General features: G+C 42.9%; 1 protein-coding gene across 1 annotated transcript in view; it reads left to right on the top strand.

The window, feature by feature from the left end:
- The first annotated feature begins 448 nt into the window (after nt 1–448).
- Nucleotides 449–23,233, top strand: part of TRPC4AP (transient receptor potential cation channel subfamily C member 4 associated protein) — a 37,104-nt gene continuing 14,319 nt past the window's right edge. Inside the window, exons 1-9 of the mRNA XM_076352117.1 lie at nt 449–598; nt 9,994–10,122; nt 10,370–10,486; nt 13,456–13,513; nt 14,650–14,705; nt 16,320–16,448; nt 17,656–17,857; nt 17,944–18,132; nt 19,830–19,972. Coding sequence (XP_076208232.1) covers nt 464–598; nt 9,994–10,122; nt 10,370–10,486; nt 13,456–13,513; nt 14,650–14,705; nt 16,320–16,448; nt 17,656–17,857; nt 17,944–18,132; nt 19,830–19,972 — 1,158 coding nt within the window. The 5' untranslated portion in view covers nt 449–463. The remainder of the gene's footprint in view (nt 599–9,993; nt 10,123–10,369; nt 10,487–13,455; nt 13,514–14,649; nt 14,706–16,319; nt 16,449–17,655; nt 17,858–17,943; nt 18,133–19,829; nt 19,973–23,233) is intronic.

Here is a 23,233-nt window from a genome sequence, read left to right as displayed (position 1 = left end):
AGTAAATTAACAGTAAAAGTAAAAAAGTAACAGTAAAGCACATTTGAATGGAAACAAACTTGGGCGTGGAGGCGAGGCAGCTCCTGTCGGGGCCCAGCAGCCCCCGGGAGAGATCAAGCCCGGGGCGAGGGAAGGGCCGGCGAGCACGCCGACGCGGTGCTCAGCCCTCCCGCCCCGCCGCAACCTCCCCAGGCCGCGCCTGCGCCCGCCTGGGGCTGGCGGGCTGTCCCCCTCCTTCCCGGGACGCTACGCGCCCTGCGGCGGCTCTGCGCGTGCGCGCCCCCCCCCCAGCCGGACTACATTTCCCAGCGGCCCCCGCGGGCCGGCGGCGCTCTCCGGCGGCGGCGCAGTGCGCGCGGGGCCCGGGCGGGGGCGCTGCGGAGCGTCCCTCGCGCCGCTCCGTACAAAGCGGCGGGGGGAGGGGGCGCTTCCTGTTTGTCTCCGTCCGAGCGGAGGAGCGGCCATGGCGGCGGCGGCGGCGGGGGGCCCCGGGCCCGGCGGGGGGGGCCGGCGCGGGGCCCGCGCGGCGGCCACCAACATCCTGGCGCAGCTCCGGCACGGGCAGCTCAGCGGCTGCGGCCTGACGCGGGGGGCGCAGGTACGGGATGCGGGGCGGGCCGGTGGCGCGGCCCCGCGGCGGGGGGGAGGCCGCTCCGGCGGCACCTGGGGCGGCGGGGGGGGGGGCCCGGAGCCGGTGGGGGCTCACTGGGCCCGGCGCGGCTGGGGGTTTCCACGGGGACGGGTGGAGCTCTGACCTGGGGCTCCCGTGGTGGGCCGGGGCGGGCTGGCGGAGGCCTGCCGCGCCTCCTGCCCCGAGCCCGCCGCCCCGCCTGCGGCCGGCCTCGGGCAGGGCCTGCAAATCCGCCTCGGAGTCCGGCCCGCGAGGCCCCGCTCCCTCGAGGGTTGGGAGCGGGTGTGTGCCGGCCTTCGCGGCCCCCTGGCGGGGCTGAGCACCAGCTCGGGGCTGTCGGGCCTCTCCCGGAGCTCCGAGGCCGGGAAGAGCCCAGCTGGCCTGGCGGGGCCTGCCGCCAAGCCTGCTTGGAGGCAGCATCTGGCAAAGCGGCCCCTCTCCGTCCGGACTCGAGCGCTCTCTGGGGCTCCCCGTCCTCCTCTGCCAGCCCGGCCTTGGTCCTGGTGCTGGAGGGATGGCCCTGCAGCCTCACGCGGTGGGGAAGAAGGATGCCTCTGTGCTTTCGCGCTCCTTTTTCCTCCTTCCCATCCTCTGTCTCCCTGTAGAAAGACTGTGGAGCAGGACGAGCAGTTGCCATGCTGTAAAAGAGCCATCCTCCTGTGTTGCTTTGGTTGGTGATAGAGGTTGTGGCTTTCTCCTGCAAAAAAAGGAAGCTCTGCTTGGAACCATAACAATGCAGCATCAAAATTTAGGCATATTTGATGGACAAAGGCAACCTCGTGATATTAGGGCTCAGGAGACTTTTTAGCTCTGAAATGCACTAGGTTTTATGCTGGTGGTTTTCCACGAAACTAGTCCAGGTCTGTTTCAAATTTGTCATCTTTCCCAGTTGATGATGCTGGGAAATACTGAGAAATGAAATCAACTCGTTAACCTAGGTTCGTGCCCATCGTGTGTGCTTATGCTGGCTTTTTTAAGAAGCTGATCACAGATAATGGACTAGTCATTTCTTTTTATGACAAATAATTGGCATTTATTTTACAGACTAAATGCGAAAAGGTGCAAAGACTTGGAAGCTGAAGCATGGGATAAAGAACTTGCATTCGGGTGGTGATTTATTGAGCTAAAGTATCTTAAGAGTTGAAATGGAATAAAAAAATGGGATTTCTCTAAGTGGTTTTCACTAGTGCAGACAACAGTATTTTCCTTGATTAACAAGGATTCTGAGCAATTGCTAAGAGAAGACTTGTTCATCGTAGATGTCCATGCCTCACTCTGTAGCTGAGATAGGTAAAAGAGCAGGAGGTGATTTTTTTAATGGCTTTTTTGTCCTTATTGTAGTGCTTGCTCAGATACTAGTTTGGTTAATACTTAAGAAAAAGCAAGTCGTTTGCATGAATTTAAACCTGATACTGTCTCTTTTGAAGGAAGTTATTTCTGTGGGATTGTTTTAGGAGTGTGTTTCATACGGCATGTAGACAAAGCGGGATGTTGTTCACTAACTTGCCGGTCCACCTCTACGCTCTTGCTTGCTCGCTTCCCCCCCCCACCCCCCCAGCTATAGCGATTTAAGTCATAAACCTGTAACAACGTTGTGTACCAACGTAATCTGTTAGGTTGGGACCTCCGCTCTGGGCTTTGGATTGCTTGGGAAATGCAGAGGTACTGTGTTTTAATTTGGGGCTCTTATGAATTGTTGGAAATAACTGCTGAAGCAAATGACCAGGCTTTTACAGTAATTGAGGAAACTTCTGCTAGTTACAGCCTCCTTCTCATAATGCCCAAGTTTGAGGTGGTTTTTTTTTCTTGGTGCTGGGGTTTTGTTTGTCTGTTTTGTTTTACTTTATAAATTTCAGTATCACTGTGTTGCCCTGAAAGACTTAAAGCTTGGATGCCTAGGGCTCCCAGTGCTTCATAAATGCTGTAGGAATACATTTTTAAATCACTTAGACTAAGAGCGCGGGGAAACCGACTCCCTGAATGATTTTGAACTTTGTCTCTGTACTTTTACCGTGAAGCAGTTTTTTGTTTGTAGATGATCTAAATATAAAAAACCTTGATGTAACTTTTAAAGAAGTACGAGGCAGTTTTGGGTGCTTTTCTTTTTTGAGTTCTATTTTTAATCAAGATGTTCACAGTTTTCCTGCAGTTGACTCCTCAGTGGCAGCGTGGTAGCCCTGGCTTAAGTTTCTCAACTCATTTGCTCCTGAAAAGCCTGAGAGCAGATCAAGTTTCCAAGCTGCTGTGTTGGGGTCTAGAAGAACAAGCCAGGAGAATGTCCTTCAAGCTCTTTCTTCCCGTTGTTTGCAAGGAAGTTTTGGGTCATATGCTGCATGGACTGCACCACTGGTATCCCGTGAGGAAGAGAAACCCCTTTCAAGATCTTAGTTCAGAGAAATCGGGAAACGCCGTTCCTTGCTGTGGTGCCTGCCGTCTGAGTAGTGTTCTCCCGCAATGTTGTCGCTGTATTTCAGCATCTGATCTCCAGGAGACAATTAGTACCCTTCTGTGGGCAGCAGCAGCAGCATTTATTCTTAAACGAAGCTTTGCGTACTATTTTTAGGTGATCTCAAGATCCATTTTTGTACGAGGAAAGCAGGAGCTTATCTTTGAATTGGTAAGGATAATTGTTCACAGGCCTACATCTGAAAGTTCATCAGCCTGATCTTACAGGGGCATAAAAATATTTTTGACAGCAACAACCGCCTGAATATCTGGCAGTTTTGAGGCCAGCTAAGGCTCTGAAATCTGGATCCTTGTGTGTTCTTGCTGTACTCGCCTACCAGGAGCCATGGCTTTCTTGTCGGTTGGTCTCTTTGCTTTATTGTTAATAATAAGAAGGTTGATGAATAAAGCAGATTTCAGCAGATATTGCCATTATCTGTTCACATATCCGCGTTAGCCTTACTGCTAGCATCAGCTGCTGCCCTGGATGCAAGCCTCAGTCGTTGGTATCAGATTGCATAACCTTGTATCAAGGTTTGCCCTGGCCCTGAGTACAGAGCAAGTGAGAGGGGCTTTTCCGATATTGGTAAACTAGAAGCAGACCAACTTCCCAGAAGTGACACGCAGTTTCTAAGAAGGAAAAATATTGCTTGTGAACTGGCTGGTCTGTAGTCCCCCCCTGGCACAGCTCTGCTGTGTGCACACAGGCACTGTAAATAAGACCTGACGGGGTTTATGCTGCGGTTCCTTGCAGGCAAAGGAACATTTTGGCTCAGCTGATCAAGCTCAAATCCCCTTAACACACTTCATCTGCTGCAAGCCAACTGTGAAAAGCATGTATATAACATGAAACCAGAAGATATTTAGGTGCAGCTATGTGAATCCCTGTAGGCAGAGCAGTATAATAATGGACTAACCAGGGATTTGTTGGCAAACTAGCATGCCTCTGGTGCAGTCCCAAGAGCAGATCGTCAGCACTGGTCTCGCTCTCACAGGAATGCCAAGGCTTAGCTGAAACAATCAGAATGGAAAAAAAGAGTCCATTTTTCCAGCTGTATTTCATGATCTGCTGTTCCTAGGAATAGATGCTTCTCTTAGCAGTACAGTCCCTATCCACTCTGAAGAGAACCTCTCTGTGGAAGGAAAACATTCTCTGCCTCAGACAACCTGTAATGGTAGGAGCTGGAAATCGATATCAGTAGTCTGTAGTAGTTTCCTAGCTCTGAGAAAATATTTTGTTTTCTAATCAGTTTTGCTTCCTCCTTACACCACCACCAACAAAAAAAAACATTCACTTGAATATAATCTACTTTAGTAGCTCTAATTGTATGGGTCTTAGCAGGCTTACACCTCTTCAGTAGAGGACAGCTAGCGAGTGTTGGAAAGCCTGGACATGCTTTTTATGTAACAGGGACCAGAGCTCTGTCATACACTAGAAATGCTCAAAAGTGGTAGTGTTGGACTTCAGTAGTCTTATTTTGCGTGACTGAAGGTGAGTGGGAAGAAAACTGTTGTAGATGTGACATTCCTTGCCCCTCTGCTTTTCCTTAGATATCCCTACAGATTTTGCTTGCTTTCAAAATGAATTAAAGAAGAAACTTAGGCAGTTCCAAGGAAAAAGGAATCACTGAGAAGTTAATGTAGTTTTACATATTGGTTGATTTATTTTTCTCTGAGAGTAAGATCATCAAAACAAACATTAGTAGCTATTATTACTGTCTGGTAGATTCTGTAGTGGTTTTGAAGAGCTGCTGGTGTTAAAGATCTGTGTTGGAGTCGTTCCGCTCTCGGAAGCGCTGTGGGGTTTCGAGATTCACGAGACCTGTTATTTGTCTTGGTGGACTAACTCTTCCTCCAGTGACAGTGAGTGGAGCGGTAGTTTGGGAGTCGTGGGGATGGTTAGACCTGGCTAGAAGCTACGGCAGGTTTTATCCTAGGACACCGTGTCCCTGGGTTCATGCCTGGCTTTTGGGTTGACAGGAGAAAGGGTGGCGGGCTCCATCCAGGGTTGTGGAGGGTGGAGAAACACTAGTTATGGGAAACTTGATCCGCACTTCGAAGAATCTAGGAGCTAGAGAGAGGCTAGAAATAGGTGTTCTTACATGGACTTCCCCCAGCTTAAGATCACCAGCAGAGTTTCTTTTTATGACTAAAATCTGGGGGGCTCTGACGTGTTCTTGATCAGAGCTACGTGCAAAAGACCCAGCTGGTGACTGGCCGCATTGTTTACTGTCCCACAGCTGCAGGGTGGCCGTTCACAGCTTCTCCCTTGGAACGCTTTCCAGAATCTCTGTATAGGCCAGAAGTTTTTTCTGTAGCGTGCTGTTGTGTTAAAATGAAAACTTGGGGGGTGGGGTGTCGTTTACCTTGGTTCTAGGCTTTTTTGGTGAAAAGTTGTGTGAGGAAAGAGAGAGCTTAGTCAGACCGATGCGTATTTGTTAGCAACCAAAAAGGAAAATATAATAAGAGCTGGGATGACGGGGCACTCCCCAAAATACTGAATAATCATTCTCTTGGCAGTCTGTCAGAGATAACTTCCTGGGTTATTACTGTTCAGGGGAAAATTAAATATTTCATTGCACAAATATTAGTTTCCTGTTTTTTAAAGGTACAGCCTAAAATGTTTGAAGGAAAGGCTGTGGAAAGGCTTTGGTTTTATTAAAAATATGTAGAGATCACGTGCTTGTATCTCTTTCTTGAGATCCATAATCTTGTGCCTCTTTTTCCTTTTAAACTTTCAGAACATTTGAATATATAGTTCAGAAGTTGTCATGGAAAATACTGGGAATAGAAATTCTGCTTTTTTTTTTTAAAGGACTTCCAATCTTGGCTTAATGCATGATTGCCACAAAAAATTGAATTAAGAAAAATTACAACTGATATGTCATAGCTGTAAAGTCTATCACAGCATGAATTCTTTAGTGCTGTAAAGGATGCTTGGACACCTGAGTTGCTATTTTTGCTTTTTGAAAGGTCACAGAAAACGCTTCTAAAACACCCTCCTGTAGTGAGTGTGGAGCAAGACAGTGAAATGTTTGAAGGGTAAAATGTGAAATAAAGACACAATTTTATTAGAAAACTGTTAGCCCTACTCTGGAGAGCAAAGGGGAGGGTTAGCTCATGGTATTTCTGCTACGGTCATGTGTTCTCGGGCTTTCAGTTTGTCAGCAACTATGGGAAGACGCGGAGATGTGTCACTGATGACCACAGCTTAGAAAAGTGGTGGAGACAAGGTTAGGAAAAATACGGGTTTTACTTTGTAGGGCAGTGAAAATTGTCACAATGCAGGAACACAAATGGAAAGGAAAATCCTCACTGGAAGGAGAAAGGATTTTGAAGCAATCATAGCTACAAGCGATTTCAGGCCAGTAACAAATGTTTTGGCAAGGCTGGTAATGCAGTTCTGACCACATGCAGGGGCACGGGCACAAAGCAGCCGGGAGGATATGCCGCTTCTCTTGGGGAGGCTGGGCCTGGAGGATAGTCATGGGGAGGAACGTCAGTAGCAAATACTATAGCGAAGTGGAGAGGGAGAAAGGAAAGGGAAACTAAACTGATCAAGGGATGGATTTAGGTAAATATTAACGTATAACTTAATATAACTTGATGAAGGCTTAGGTATTATTCAAAATTATTTATTGACCATTATGCTAATGGATGCTGGGGTGTTTTAAAAGGATTTAGAACACAGGAGGAGTGGAAAGAAATTTAAAATAAATATTTAGATTTTTATGTAGTGTCTTTGTTCAGCCCTTTCTATACTTTCAAGGAAAAATGATGCACAAAAGTTATTTAAACTCTGTAGTAGGGAAGCATTCCTGTGGTAGTTATCAGTCTTTGGAGTAATCACCTGGGAAATCCTGGGCTCCAGTCCTTTGGGAGACTTTGAAGAGAAAACCACTCAGTCTGCTCTACCTTGCAGTCATGGATAGGCTTGATGACACGTTTTTTAACTCTGTACTTAAATCCTCTCGAAAGTCTTTGATTGCCCTTCCAGCAAATCCATGCTGCCATGGCTTCAACAGCACAGCTGGAGGAGGGGGAGATGGCTGGTACTGGTTAGGTATCTGATCACCTGGCTGGTGAACAGCATTCAGTAAACTGCCGGTGTAAAACTGGCATTGTACAGACCGCTTTGGACTATGACGTGGTTTGGGAGCTCTGTGCTTGGGCTCGAGCTCGTGTGTGCCGCCTTGTTTCAGAGGCCTGCCTGGAATATAACCAATTCTGGAGAGCCGCAACGTGCCGTCCCCTGGGTTTCTTGGTTTGTGATTCAAAACTTGGATGTATTATGGCAAACTTCTGAGAAATGACTGTGTGGTGTTTGTACCGGTCTGGTTTACTGTACCTGGGTGGTAGGGAAGTTCTGACGCTGGTTCTTTTGTTTTCCCAGTAATTGGTACTTCTAACGCCAGTAAGGCGTGACGGTTCATAACCCCTGCCACCATCGGTTAGGTAGGCCCTTTCTTTTAATTTATGACATTTCCAGCTGGGCTTCTGCAACCTCCCCTTCTCACTAGATAGTATCTAACTTCTTAAGCTTTGTATGCAAGATTTCAGAGATTTTATCCAGAGCTATTCAGTGAATGAAGAAAATTTCCGAGAAATCAGCGTTGGACTGGGCTTACCCTGCTTGGATGAGACCAAACAAATGCTGGAGAGGGAAAAGGGGCCCTGAAAGACCCAGTGCTATTTTTGATGACTGTTCAATAATGTCTGCCCAAAAAGAGCAAGAAGGAAATCGACTTTGCTTATAAATGAAAACCGTTGACTAGCTGCTATTACAGAAATCATGAGATGCAGTTTTTAACCAAAATGGTTTTAAAGAAAGACAGTTCCATACAATCTAATTGAATTTTAATCCCTCCACAGAATCCAAAATCTTTGCGTTGGCAAATACCGCCCCGCCACAATGGAAATATTCAGAGCCAGGGTAGCCTCATAAATACAGAATAGGGGCCACAAGCTAGAGCTTGCAATGAAACCAAAGACATGTATTAAATCAAGAGAAAGAAAAACTTTTTTTTTTTGAAAGCAGTTAAAAGAAGATGAGAGCAAGGAAACATTTGCTTCATTCTTTCAGAATTTCAGTTCTGAAAGTTTTCTGCACATCAGCAGAAGTGACTGCCTCTCAGAGTCCGGGACAGGGAGAAGATGACCTACTAGTACAGAAACGAGAATGGAGGTGGATCCTGCCCCAAACCAAGAAGCGTACGTGCGATTAACAAACGCGATATTAAGCCCAGGACAAGGTTTTAACATCACCCCTTGTAGCGAGAAAACCTGATACTTCAAGAGCCTTGAAATTCTTAGTTATTTACAAATTTGGGTATTGTAGCAGGAAGAGGACCTTAAGTATCTGGGAAGCTTAGAAGAAGGGCGAGGACCCACAGCAGCTAACATGGCCAGTCTGAGTTTTCATGTGCTTGCATCAGTTTTCTGGTCTTCCTGTATGCTGTCTAACAAGCAGAGAAAAGGGTTAAATTCTCAGTCAGAAATTGGGGTATATTTGCATATAATTGTCTAATCGGGAATTGAATGGCCCTTTGGAATTGTACACTGAGGTATATCTGAGAAGGATGTCTTGGCTGAAACAATAAGAAGCAAGATTTCCTGGCTGTTAACTATTAACAATGAACGTTTAAGCAGGCTGGAGGGAAACAATGCGAGTTAACCACAGAAAGGTTTGGGGAGTGACTTAATGCAGAAGGAGAGCAGCTTAGAGGTTTAGGTCTAGGCGTAAGAGACAATCCACAAATGTTGCACTGAGATGCAGCCTTGCTGGCCTGAGGATTGGGTTTTTTCCCCTGATTTTGTTTTTTATTTGGAGGGCATATAAGAATTTTGTAAAGCCAGCCAGAAATCCTGCTGGCTATAATTGTTGTCTGCCTTACCTTTTTGTACAAGGATAAGTCCCTACTTCGGGGTTGGTCTAGGTACCTCTGAAGTATCGTTAAGGCAGGGGGTTAAATTCTGGTCAGCATTGACTGGATGGTGAACTTTAATGAAGAGCTCCTCCTTTACATCATCTGCTGGCGGTAACCTGGAAGTGTTCAGGCTTCAAAACATTTTTTGTGGATTCTAAGCAGAATATTTATTAGCCTTGTGCTGCTACTTCATTTTTTTTTCAGGTGTAAAATATAGTGGTGAATATTGAGAATTTTTTTTTTTATATTTTGGGGAGAAGGAGGAAAATTGGAGAAAGTTTGCACAAATGTAGTAGCAAATGCTAAGGTGTTCTTTTTTGCGGTTGCAGCCTGCTTCCCAGAGGATAATGCCAGTGGTGTTCTCCTACTGATTTAGTTGTTGGTCTCCATTTATAACCAGCTCAAGACTACAGAGGAAATTTTCACTGTCTCTTTGATACTTTCTTCTGGAGTCTGCTTGTAAATCTTAGAGGTTTGGATCATTGCTATGACCAATAATGGCTTCGGGGACTTGGCTGAGGAAATACTCATTACTAGCTGAATGTGACGAGTAGTGAAGCCTTTCTATCTTCAGCGTTCTGCCTACCTTAGACTAGTGTAGTTTTTGGTAGTGTCAAGGGCACCCATTTCCTCCCTCAGCGACCTGTCAATCGGAGTTCTACTAATGGAATTATTTAGAGACTAATGTGTTACCATTTAAAACTATTTGATAAACATAAAAATACGGAATGAGATTAAGTACTCTAAATGATAACATCTGCTTTAAGCCCTGACCTGCTTAAGATACTTTGACCATCTGTAAAATTCTGCAGCTACCGGTCCTGGATAAATAGCTGCATGGAAGGAGGTACTGGATTTTGTAATGGTACTCTCTACAATAAACTCTTTTTCTGTGATACTCTGATATTGATATTTTGGGGAGGTGGTAAAGTTGTTTTCCTGGTTGTGAAACGTTGGACACATGGGAATTATGTTCTTCCTTTGTTGCAGATCACAGAGGCCTTGTTAAAGGAAAGGGATAAACAAGCAAAATGGAATGGGATTCCCTTACTGTTGCAAAAGCTGTATGAACATAGCCACCCAAACAGTGATTTCTCCCAGTGCCAAAGCATCTTAAAGGTATTGTCTACGCTGCTCTTCCTGAAAGCTAGGGGTTATTTTGTTGTTGCTTTCTTCAAAGCCTACTGTGATCATATTCTAACTAATTTTTGAAACTGTTTGCATGATAGTATCTGTGAATTGGCTGGTAGATAAGAGCTGGGAATGCATGTAATTGATTAGTCAGTAGATCACAGTGTCAGTTGTGTTTATACTGAGGAACAATTTTCTTTTTGAACCATCTTTTTTTTTTTTCTACTGCATGCAGGAAATTTCTCCACTTCTTTCAATGGAAGCCATGGCATTTGTTACAGAAGATAGAAAAGCTGCTCAAGAGTCCACTTTTCCAAATACATACACATTTGACTTATTTGGAGGAGTTGATGTAAGTTTGTTTTTTTCAACAATATAAAAAGATTTCTGCATGATAGTCATACCACTAAGAAATCTGTAAGTGAGGTCTTTGAGACCTTCGAAGCTTCTAAATGCAAGCTGCAGAATGACTTTACCAATTTGATGTTAAACATTAGGATTGTGCCTGTTCCTGTTAATCAAAATGTGAAAAGAGTGTATTTTCCAAGGTATTATATGATCAAAAGTGAGGTGGTGCTTCTTATATGGTATAGAAGACCTGGCTGTTTCCTCAGGTAGTCTGTTTTTAACTTAAAGGTGAGACCTCTAGGTTCTCAATAAAAACAGTTCAAATGATTTCTGGTTGTGAGATTAAATACTACAGTTGGTACTAGAGCACTGAGAATTACTCTTACCACTGAAGGATATGTGGCTTTTTTTTAAGCACACTAGGGCACTCTTAGCCAGGTTGCCTATGTTTATTGCTGGCATGCAATGCGGACTGCTTCATCTGTGGAGAAGTTTTTAAGCAGAGCTGCAAGGTTTCTGTAGACATTCTGGCAATTTCTCTTTTGTTTATTTGTTTTAATTCTACATTATACAAATACCCAGCTTTGCTCAATTTTATGGTGATGGACCCTGGGATCTTAGCTGTCATTAGAAATGTATGATTTGTATTTTCCAGTGAACTAATTGACACTTTCTTCCTTTTTTTTTTTGGTCTAACTAAACAGTGTCTTTGCTACTTCTCTCTTGTTACACTTAGCATGCCTTTACTTAAGTAAAACTTGTATTTAGGTTATGTTGTTTTGAAATTAGCACTGGTTTAGTTGCTGGTATCCTGTCAACTGAGGACAAAAGTCTTCAGCTACCCAAGCAATTTAGAACATTGTATGAAAATGTTTTAAATTTCCCTTGTTTTTAAAGGGAAATAGTGATACTTCCTGTAGAAGTGCTTTTAATATGAGAATGCACAGAGTAAGTGTGTGTGTGTTGGGGTTTGGTGGGGTTTTTTTGGTTGGCTGGATTTTGTTGGTTGGGTGTTGTGTTTTTTTTCTTGGGCTGGAGATGGTAAATATCAGATACACTGTAATTACCTGGTACTATGGCCAGAGATTTGGCTGATACAAGTAGGTTTAATCTGGTTAAAGGCAGTGGTAGAAGCCAGTGCTACGTGTTTTTGAAAATCCTACTCTAAGACTTGAAAGGGAAGTAGTCTAATCCGCTGGTTCTGTGTATGCCATGTGCTCATTCTCTGTTGCAGTATTTCAAACTGTGAAGCATGAGTAACTTTGAAGGACACTAAATTTGCAGTGCACTCTGTATACTATAATGTGCGATAGTATATTCCTTAAAATATTTTTGGATTCTGACAGCCTTTACATCAAGGAAGAACAAAAGCACTTTCGTGTCTCCTCCCTTTATATGAATACATGTAAAATATTACCCAAGAGTACAAACACATGAACTGATACACGAGCCATGTGGACTTTGGACCTGAATGCAACCCCATTCCAAGAAATAAGATCTCATAACTCCCTTTCTGCTCCTTCTGCCTCTGGTGAGGCACCCTCTTACCTATTCTCTTTCTACCATTGGACTCTTGCGCTTCTTGCTGCATACTGTTGCAGTTTCAGTAGGATGGCTGAAGAAAGCCCTCTCCAAGGAGTGTCTCACACCACTGCAGTCCAGTCCCTGGAGTGTATGTGAGGAGCATACCAGTTCTGCAAGAATAAGGTGATAAATACATGGTGGGTTATAGTATTGACCAGGAAAAATAAGTACTAGCAAAAAGGTTCACTCTGTGGCAAGGCAGGAGTGATCATGACTGCGGCCACCCTTAAAAGACAGACTTGTTGCAGTAGGTGTTCTTTCCCAGGAGAAGAGCAGTGCATAGGGATATCTTTGGATGCTTATCTCGGGTACCGAGCCTTGAGGGGTGCATTCTCCTCCTAAAACGTAAGCCATTAATAAGAGCACTACATTACTGCTGCAGTCATTTTTCTCTACCCTACTGATGCTACAGCTACTATTACAAATGTTGCTGGAAAATTTATATTCCTCTTTAAAGTTGCCTATTTATTTATCTGTCAGTGCCTCCAGTGCTATCAGATGTTTTCCTCTGTGTCTGGGTAGGTAGTTCATTAGAAGAAAGGTAAAGTTAAGTTGGGACAAATAGAGCAAGTTGTAAAACGTAAGTATATTGTCAGTTGGCGTGACTCGACTGGGTGATGCCTACATTGCTTTTAACAATTTGAAACTGAATTTTAAAACTAGGGGGTTTTTGCAATACTTCTTGCAGAAGTCATCAGTTCCTTCTAGTGGCTAACTCATTTTTAAATAAACTATTTTTTTTATGTTTTAAAATAAACCAGTGGTATAGGCTAGAACGACTAAAGATCAGTTCTACGTCTATCAGAACCATAGTCCTAGTCTCGGAAAGCTGACTGTTACATTCCTTAAATAGAAATGAGACAACACTTCACATATCTGTAAACGTATATGTAAGTATGCATATAAGGTGCATGTACACAAGCAGTGGCTTGTTCTTTATTGGTGAGATTAAAATCTGGAGCAACTAAGTTCTGTTATGTCTGGACCTGAAATGTATTTTGAAGCCCACCAAGATTTAGGGAGAGCCTTTGCAAAATTTGCATCTCTTTGCAGATTATTGCTAAAGATTCATTATTTTGGGAGCTGTGTGATAGCCATCCTTGATGCTATCTGGATGCATGTGAAATTACATTCTTTGCAGGCTCAAATTCTTTAAAACTTGACAGTGGGAGATTGTTTTATACAACTGTTGCTATTTCTTCAGGGTAAATACAACTATTTTTTGTTAATGTAATTTTGACACCAGTGGGGTTTTGATTGTAGAGCTTCCATTAGTCACCTCTGTGACTTCAGCAGAGACAGGACTAAGTTTGGATTTGTCACTGACAAATTAATTGGTTATTTGTATCCCAAAGATTATTCCCTTAATTCTTTATCTTCTTGTTACAGCTTTTAGTAGAAATTCTCATGAGACCAACTCTTATTACACAGAAAAAGAAACAGAAAAGTAAGTAAATAGGTGTTTTATCTTTTTTCATTCTTGCCTTGTGTCCTTATTCAGACAGAAATTATTCTATTTTTCTGTTACTCTCTTCCCATACCAGCAATTTCCTGTTCCTAAATGAATCATTGGTTTCTTTGTTCTCTGTAGTACTGATTCATGATGGGATTTAGGATAAGTCATCTGTTGCAAAGCGCAGCTCAGGAGTATTCATGCACTCAGCATAACATACTTCTCTCAGTGCAGTAAATCTGCAATCACTGGAAACTTTTATTGTTACTGTGGCTATAGCTACAGTTAACAATTATTAATAATAAGCCACAAACATTGTTTATGTAATAGGAGTTATAGAGATTGTGAGACAATGAAAAGTATGCTGTTTTCCTGACTTAGTCATAGTGACCACTGATTTCCAAATTGCTGTAAGAAGAATTTGCCAATAGGGCACAGTAGCTTCAGCACAACTTCCCTGCTGGAGCAGCTTTAGTTTAGTGTTTTCATTTCTCCTGTCTGTGATCCTGCTGGTTCCCTGAACCCTTCTGAGGAAAGGAAATGTCTTGGTAGACTCCATGCCCGTCAGTCAGGGAACTTCAAGGGTGAAGAAACTTGAACTTGAGCTAGAGGCAGCTGTTGTATGTTTGTACTGAAAACGTATTTTAAATACTAAAATGCTGGAGTAAATCAGATGGAAACCTTTTCTATGAATTACTGATGCTGTGTGGAGAAAACTGCATGAACTGTCCTTTTTTTGCCCCATGCTTAATAATTGGAACTAATGTGTGTCTCAGCAGTTTCTCAAATTGACAAATTTTTAGTTCATCTATGATATTTTTCCTAAAATGCTGTTTACACCCTTATCGTTCTCTTTTGTGCGTGACTAAGAAGTGCACTAGACCAGAAGTACATCTCTCTCTCTGGTCCTAGGCAGTGCTGATAGTAGTTTCGGAAGAAAGCATGTGAACAGGTCAGATATAGAGTGTTTCTTCCTCTGGTTTCTATCTTCCAAGGCATTTGCACACGTGATCTGAGCTAGCAGTTAGCCTGAGATTCTCACCCATTTTATAGCTAGTCATGTCACTACTGTGGAAGTTAGTGTACCTTGGCAACGTACAGCTAGTGAATGTCTGTTTTCTCCTTTGCAGTAAGCGATGACCTCATCAAGGACTGCTTAAGCATACTGTACAACACGTGTATATGTGTAAGTACAACTGCTGTGGAAAAGTGTTCTGCTGGTCATTTTACATGTGCCACTTGATAAGACAATGTACAGCCTCTTTTAAGCATAATTTAAACTTACTCTGAAACTTCTCATTAAAATTCTTTCAGTTAAATGTCAGACCACCCTATATTTTTATGTGTTACTCAAATAATTTCTGTTTTCTTAGCCACATTGTCAAGTTTAAATCCTCTTGTTTGAATCTTTCTGTATCTGTGTTTCCATAGGAAAGCCGTGTCAGCCTTTGTTGTATTCAAACTTAAAATTTGGAAATGGATGCCTGCTAACTCGAGATACAGCTAGTCTTGTTCAGTAATGGTGCTGGCAAACTGTTTTAAGTTGGATCCTGCAACTCCTTCATGTGCTGAATATTAGTTCAGTTCAGCGGATGGCAGATCAGTGCTAAGGAAGACACTGGGTTAAAGGCCTATTGAAATACCTTGCCATTACAATTCTGAAGCTAAAAGCGCATGCCTCAGATTATGCATGCAGGGAACATCCTCAGGATTGTTTACTTCATCACATGTTTTATTATGTCATAACCTAGGGAGCATTGTTTAACAAAAATTTTTAAAAAGGCAGTTACTGGCTTGGAGCTCTTCCGAAGACATCAACCTAATCTTGAGAGTTTGAGTCTTAATAGATCATGTTGTCGCTACTAAGTATCTGTGTACATATGGGAGGCGAAAGAGAGGGAACACTTTTTTCTTGACTTACGTGATTTTTTTTTTAACTATAGGTAATGCAACTTTTGCAAACTGTGAATAGTGTAATACGCTAAGAAACAAGTTTGCAATTTATAGACTAGCTGCTGTTTTAATTAATTTCTGTATTACTGCTGTGTCTTGAACAAGAGGTGTTCAGGATGACAGGAGCGTTGCCTGTGCAATATTAACTGTTCTTATACTTACGTGTAAATATTCAGGAAGTATCTGAGCTGGTCTAGTTCTGTGAACACTGGTGATATGTCAGTCATATATAATAGACAGCTTTGCAAGCGGTAAAGATGTAGTTTTAAGTTACGTTTAATTCCGGAAAAGACTGGAATTAAATTGCTCGCTCTCTCAGCAGAGATCAGAGCATGAAAGCTGGCCTTAATGAACTTGGTGATGAACCCCACAGTCATGCTAAAGCATGAACTCTGCTTCATCACCAAGTTCATTAAGGCCAATGCTTGATTCTGGTTGCTTAGATTCTGCCCAACTGAGAGCAATGCTAACAGTTCAGGAGGAATCTGGGGACTACATTTTACGTACCATAAAATGGAGCTGGTTACAATTTGTATGGGAAAGCAGAGACAAGCCTCTCTGATGTATTTCCAGGCATGCAGTGTTTACTTTTGACTCAAGCAAGTAAACAACTGCCTTGAGATGAAGCCTCACATCCTGGAGCCTGTAGTTTTTGCAAGCATCGTGTTCACTCCAGACAAGGACTGGAGCTAGTTTTGGTCACCATAAACACAATGTATCCTGGTTTCACGAATAGCTGATTCGATAATGCATAATCTGTAAAACTGTCCTGCATGTGCCTGTAACATACGACTTGTCAAGGTGGGCTCTGACTTTGGGCCTGTGTGTGCTTCTTGCTGCTTTCTAGACGGAAGGAGTCACAAGGCGACTGGCAGAAAGAAATGACTTTGTGTTGTTCCTGTTTACACTGATGACAAACAAAAAGACATTCCTACAAACTGCAACGCTCATTGAAGATATCCTGGGAGTTAAAAAGGTTAGTCACTGGTTTCTTCGTTTTATTTGTATGGCTTTTCAGGCCAGTGGAGGAAAGACAGCTATTTCTTTGAACAGTTGCTGAAGATAATCCTCTAAGCTAGCATTCTCATTTCTTGTAGCTTATTTGAAACCTGACTGTTTACAGTGATCATTAACTTCAATCACATTTCATACAGGAGCCAAATTACGCACGTGGTATTATACTTGTAATGCTTTTGCAGAGCTTGCAGAGGATGGTGGGGGGTGAGTACCTAGCTGTCATTAAAGTACAACCAGTATTTCAAATAAAGAAAATGAACCTCATATAAATTCATTTTTCATCCTTGCCTTCTGATTACACTTCAGATTTTTTAGTAGTCTTCCTGACATCTGGAAGGCTTCCCGTGCTTCTCTCTTGCCTTGGGGTTTGTCATCTCTCTGAGAAGTTGTAGGCTGGGGGAACAGGGCACTTAGGTCTTCTGCACAAACTAGGTTTTTGAACTTGCTTGCCGGCATCGTTACAGCTTAGTGCTCTGATGTGGTGCAAATAAAATATTAAAGGTGTAACCTTGGGAAAACCCTGAATGAAATGTGTCTATGTACGTTTTGTGGAGAGGGTCAGGGTTCTGTAACTTGTTACTGCTTTTTTTTTAGAGTGAAGTTGAGGATTATGTACTTCCTGAGATAGGAAACAAGCTTTGTTTATCTGAACATAAATGGTTTTTTTGCTGAAAACGGTTTTCAACAGATCTTTTTTAGTATCTTTTGATGAAAAAGACTAAGGAAAAAGATCTAGGCATCAGTTCTTATCTGTGAGCTAGAGACATAGCTCTAGCTATTCTCTCAAAGAGAATACAGAGAGAAGTGGAAAACTGAACTGAAGCTTTGTAATACCTAAATGCAATTTGTCTGTTAAATTAGGGTTGTGTTTTTTTTTTTAAAAAAAGCCCCCAAAATTTGTCTTAAATACTTAATCTTTAAAAGGTGGATATCTATACTTCTGGAGTTGATAAACATAAGTGACACCAGTTGTAAATCGGGGGGGGGGGTGTGTGTGTGTGTGGTTCACGCTCTTTCCTTTCCACTGCCTGTTTGCTTCTCTTTTACTAACATTGAAATAACACACAGATCTTGCCAGGGAGGAGCTGTAGCTGAAGCCTTCTGGCTGTGTCTGTGTTCCCTTATTGAATATCATGTGTGACTCACTCTGATGTTGCCTCCTCCAGGAAATGATACAACTGGATGATATTCCCAATCTTGCGAGCCTTGTGTCCAGTTTTGATCAGCAGCAGCTTGCGAACTTCTGCAGGATCCTTGCTGTCACAATTTCTGAACTTGACACAGGAAGCGATGACAAGCACACGCTTCTTGCCAAAAACGCCCAGCAGAAAAAAAACTTGGGTCCTTCTCGAGCTGAAATTAATCAAGGTAATTGTTACATTGTGAACGAACGCAGAAGAATCTCAACAGTGTTGGTGGTCTTAAACTGTAATAAAATTATTTTTCTTTTTCAGCTACACTTTTGAATATTCCAGGCTTCATTGAGCGATTGTGCAAACTGGCAACACGGAAGGTGTCTGAAACAACAGGTACTTCCAGCTTCCTCCAGGAGTTGGAAGAATGGTACACCTGGCTGGACAATGCACTAGTACTTGATGCACTGATGAGAGTGGCAAATGAAGAGGCAGAGCAGAGCAGTACAGGTATCTGGCTTGCATTCCTCTAGCCACCATTAGCTGATGCATATCTTATCTTAACCTTCTTCAGTGTTTGCCATATGTTGCTTTTCCTTTCAACTGGTATTGATTCCCCTTTTCTTGCATGAAAGACTGATGTGTCAGCATTTAGGTCTGGCTCTCATTTTGTTCTCATGTAGCACTGATTTTTTTTTTTCCCATGAACTAAAGTTAGCAAAAGGAAATGTCCCAAGGCAAACTGTGCCCTTTGCACGTCTAGATAACACTGTAACACTGTACATCCTCAGCACTAATACCCCTTGGACTGACAAAAATACACACATCTGAGGTAAGTGAATTTACCAGTGTTTTGCTCTAAAACTTAGGCTGATGGCTTTAGGTCCAAATACTTTATACCAAGCAAACGGTCCCTCCTTTAAAAAGGAAAGGTAGTTCCAGCAAAATTAAATAAGTTAATTGAAAAAAAATAATTGTTCCAGGTGAGTGTATGGAAGTGTTAATACAACCTTAGGAGAATGCTTTGAAGCAAGCGCCTGGTTTGTTTCGTTGCCCTTCAATATTACAAAAATGCAGTGTGTGTCTTGTAGAACTCAAAGTACTTGGTAATGGAATGAGAATTATCCCAAAATTTTGATATCTAAATCTTTGCTTCTGTGCTTCTTTGGAAAACTTTCTTCCTTATCCAGCTTCATTAGTTTTGTAGCAATTAATTATTAAAACTTATGAAAATACACAAAAAATGAAGTATGCAAATGCTCCAACAGCATCTCGCACATACCTTTATACACACCGACTTGGGGGAAACTGGAGAACGCTTGGTATTTTGAAACAGAATTCACAAGGCAATTTTGCTGAGGAGGAACATGCCCAGTCACAGCTCTTGACCCACAACATCAGTTAGCAAGCAAACCTAGATGTACTTTCCCAGAATACTGTCTCGGTCTCCAGTGGCTTGTGGCTTAGGGACTTCTGAGTCAGAGGTGGTGTCTGTGCTTTTTAGCCTTTGATGGTTTCCTTCCTTTGTGCGTTTGCCTAGTTACTGTTTCTTCACGTGGGTTCAAAAAGCATTCACACTATCCTGTGGCGGGGCAGTTCATCACTTAGTTACGTATTCTGTAAAGAGCTAACTCCTTTCTGAACTGCAACCTACAAGTTTCACTATGTCATTCTCTACTTTCTCTGTGCCACTCATGATTTCTGTCATGTTTTCCACTTGCAATCATGGCGTGTTATATCCTATTTCTGCCCCTAGCAGTATAATTCTAGATAGGGCTATGAAAATTATTTAACTGTGGCCTAAGGTACTGAGGTATGAAATGAAAGTAGACTATAGTGAATGCTTCTGATAATCTCACCCCTGCTTCTGTTACCTTTTCTGCCATGTCCTTTCTGGTGCAGTAGTCTATTAATTCATATAGGTGATCTTACGTATTTTAGATAGGTGATGCCATTTAGCTTATTATGGAAAAATTAAATAATTTCTAAAAATCTGATTTTATCTCCTGAAGTTCCAGCTATATTTTTTTCTCTTCTGTAGCATTTAAATTGGTTATTTGTTGTATGTCACTATTTTTAGTTGAGAAGAAGATTCAAGCAGTCGTGCTGGTCTTATATCTGCAGTATTTCAGTGTAACAGTAATAACTGTAACAAATCCTTTCCTGTTGAAGCTGCCTCAGGCTCACATCTTTGCCATCTTGTTCAGAGTCTTCGGATGAAAGTGGATTGGCCAACACCTCAACACGAACACAGCTTCCACAGTCCATGAAGATCATGCATGAGATTATGTATAAGCTGGAGGTGTTGTATGTTCTCTGCGTGCTGCTCATGGGGAGACAAAGGAATCAGGTGAGCACTTGTAAACAGTCACGCATGCAGAAGTTGATGTCTCTTTAAACCTAAGCGCTCATTAATTAGGTCATGGACACAGAAACACGAAGGGCAAAGCTCAAGGCATAAAGCTGGGCAAATCCCATCATTGCAACGATGCACAAACAAACAGGCAGTGTTTCATTGCAGAGAACCAGAATGAGCCATTGGGCAGGGCTTGTCACAAGTTGTGCTGACCAGTGCGGGGGGGTGGTCGGTCTCTGCAGAGCTGCTGCTCTGGTGCGAGATGGATGCAGGAGGATGCCTCCTGGATGAGGCATCCTGTCTCTGCGTGTGAGGAGGTGTTTGGATGTGCCTGGATGCTGCAGGAGCTGCAGCCAGATGTTCTTCCCCCTCCTGGTGCACTGGTGACCCTCTTGGACAGAGCCCCTTCAGGCCTTCCCCTTCTTTGACTTTAGGAAATCCTCTGGGGTGATTTGTGAATGGGTAATTTTTGCAGTAGGTTCCCATGTCTTGGGTGAGTGAGTGTGGTGTTAAACTCTCACCTGGGAGGATACACTTCAGTGCTGTCTGCACTGGCACTGCCTAGAAATCCCACTCATCTGTTCCTCTTGCGTTTCTTGCTATCAAAAAGAAAAATAACTTGTTCCCTGCCTCACATAGGCTTACGGAGAGCCAATCACTGCAGCTTGGCTGTAGTTTGGTTTAAACGGGTGAAAAGCATATTGTGAAGGGGAAAGAAAAGCAATCCGTTGGTACGGTTTTGACAGGTTTCCAATGTTGGCAGTCTGCTCAGCTCAGCAGAGCAGCTTGGAATAGCAGGGACATTTGGATGCCCTAGAGACTGGGAGGATCAAATTGTTTTGACTTGTTGAAGGGCCGTTGTATTAGGCAAATGTAACTGTGTTGGGGGCTGTTGCTTGAGCACATTTGTCTTGAGTATTTTGTTCTTTGCTAGTAACCTCCCACTGTATAGGAGTCACAAATACTCACCACAGGCTGTCTCTTAAATCTCTTAATCTGAATTTAAAATAGAAGTGCATTTGTAGTACAGTCCTGAAGATAACTAACCTGTTCACTCTGAACCTACAAATGGATATTAAAAACAAATAGATTCTGTATAATAGTAACCAGAGGAAACTAGCAGTTCTTGCAGAAACCACAATCACTACCATAAGAAACTCATAATCCTGTTGTCATTCCTTTTAAAAGTACTGTTTCTGTTGGGCATAATATAAAATTTAAAAAAAGCCCAAAGCATAACTGGAACTGCCAGAACATGGATCTGTTAGGACAACCTTTTTTTCCATTGTATCAAGTCAGATAATTCATCCCTGCCTGATTCACCACAAGAATGCAGTTTTATAGATACAGCAGAAACTACTTGCAGCTTGCACTCATCGTGCTGCTGCCTGTTCAGGGAGCTGGAGGTGCTGGCTTGCTTACCTCCCTGGGTCAGTTCTAGTGTGTTACTGCCAAATGTGACAAGGTAGAAAGTATGCTGCTGAAATAGCTAGCTTTGAAGCTGACTGTTTTAATTTCCTGGGAAAACAACTCTTTATTCTTCCTCTGCTACTTCTGCCCCCATGCAAACGGGGAAACTGTCTAAGGATAAAGCTGGCATGCAGTTCACTTCTCCAGGGCTGATTCAGGACGGGAATTGAATTCTTGAAAGATTTGAGTTACTTTGTTCCCAAACACTTTTTGTCCAGCTCTTTTTGTAAAATCCACTGCTTTTGAAACACGTGATACATCCTTCATTCCTTAATCTACATGAAGTTTTCAAAGACTTGTGTGGCAGATGCAAATCCATTACTCTTCCTGAGAGGCAGTCAGATTAAGAACTAGAGCTGAGCTGTTCTACGCGGAAAGATCCAATAAGCAGGGAATGGCAGAGTCTGCAATAGGACTCCCAATGACAAGCATTTCAGCTGCTTGATGGTATCTCTTTTTCTGTGAGGGAATAAAAGCACAGGATCTGTGATATCAGACTTGCAGTCTGAGCAGCCAAAGGTCTTACTGGTTTTATATTGGAATAATTTTGCATAGAATTTCTAAAGGGCATCACAAACCTGCTTCAGTCCACTATGATAATCAACATAATGGTCTAGCATTTGCTTGAAGCATGATGCAGCTTCCTAACAAACTCAACCTGTTGCTGAGCGTTTCCTCTAAACCCTTGGTTTAAACTTGACTGCTGGCTAACTTGTATAAATTGACAACTGTGCTAGCAGCAACTTGGCTCCTACCTGCTGCCATGCTGGGGATGATCACACCCTTGGGGATAAGTGGTGTTTCACTGCAGATCTGTGCCTTTGCTTCCTTCTCATTACAGTCACACCCTAAATTACTCTCCTTATATATTTTTCTAGGCTGTCTTGCATGTCTGTGTTGTGGTGAAAGGCAATCGGCTGATTTACTTGCTCCTGCTATAGGGAGCCAAACTGCACGCAGCAGAAGCTCGTAATAGTTTTAGTGGTGAGAAGGCAATAGAGCAATTCATGTGAAGCTGGGCAGCAACAGGAAAAAGTCAAAGGAGTTAGAAGGATGAATACAGAGCAGGGATTGTCTTGGTATCCCCAGGCTGAGTAGTTGTAATGAGTTTGGGGTCTGGGAGAGAGTGTGATCCAAAGGCAATGACTGTGACTCAGGAGCTTTGTCGTGCAGCTGTCTGTCAGGTGAGAACTTAGAGTTAAGCAAACTAAAAGTAAACTGAACACATTTGAAATTAGGGATGAGATTATTGGAATAAGGAGACTATGCTCTGTGTAGAAAGGAGCAGATTCATGAGTTAAAACAAGAGCTCCTCCTTTAGTGAGGGGCCGAGGCTTTTGCAGGCAGCTCGCACGCTTGGTTTCATCCTGTTGTGCTTGTGCCACTGAGGGACGGGGACTACAGGGAGTGCTTTGTTCGGAGAGATTCCTCAGAGCTGTGTTTGTTGGAGGCTTGTGACTAGATCAAAGTGTCCGAGAGCGTTTGAAAGTAAGGGAGCGTCGAAGAACTCCAGGCTTTGCAATCTGTCAGGGTAGTACGGGTGAGGTGGGAAGGAGCTGCCTGCTTCCTCAGGTGTGATATTCGGAGATGCCCAGCAGTGGGAATGTGGTTTCCATATAGATGGGGAAAGTTGGTGGCTACAGCCAAGAGGAGTGCAGAAGGCCATCAGCTGTGCTGTGAACAAGAATAGGAATGAAGACCTGTAAAATAGCATCAGCTTAAAATATTTTTGATTCAGGTATTTGAGGAAATAGAACAAAATGGAATGATCTGCTTGAAATACTG

Source organism: Aptenodytes patagonicus, chromosome 14, assembly GCF_965638725.1.
Source record: "Aptenodytes patagonicus chromosome 14, bAptPat1.pri.cur, whole genome shotgun sequence".
In the NCBI taxonomy this organism is placed as follows: domain Eukaryota; kingdom Metazoa; phylum Chordata; class Aves; order Sphenisciformes; family Spheniscidae; genus Aptenodytes; species Aptenodytes patagonicus.
This window is presented reverse-complemented; position numbering and strand designations above follow the sequence as displayed.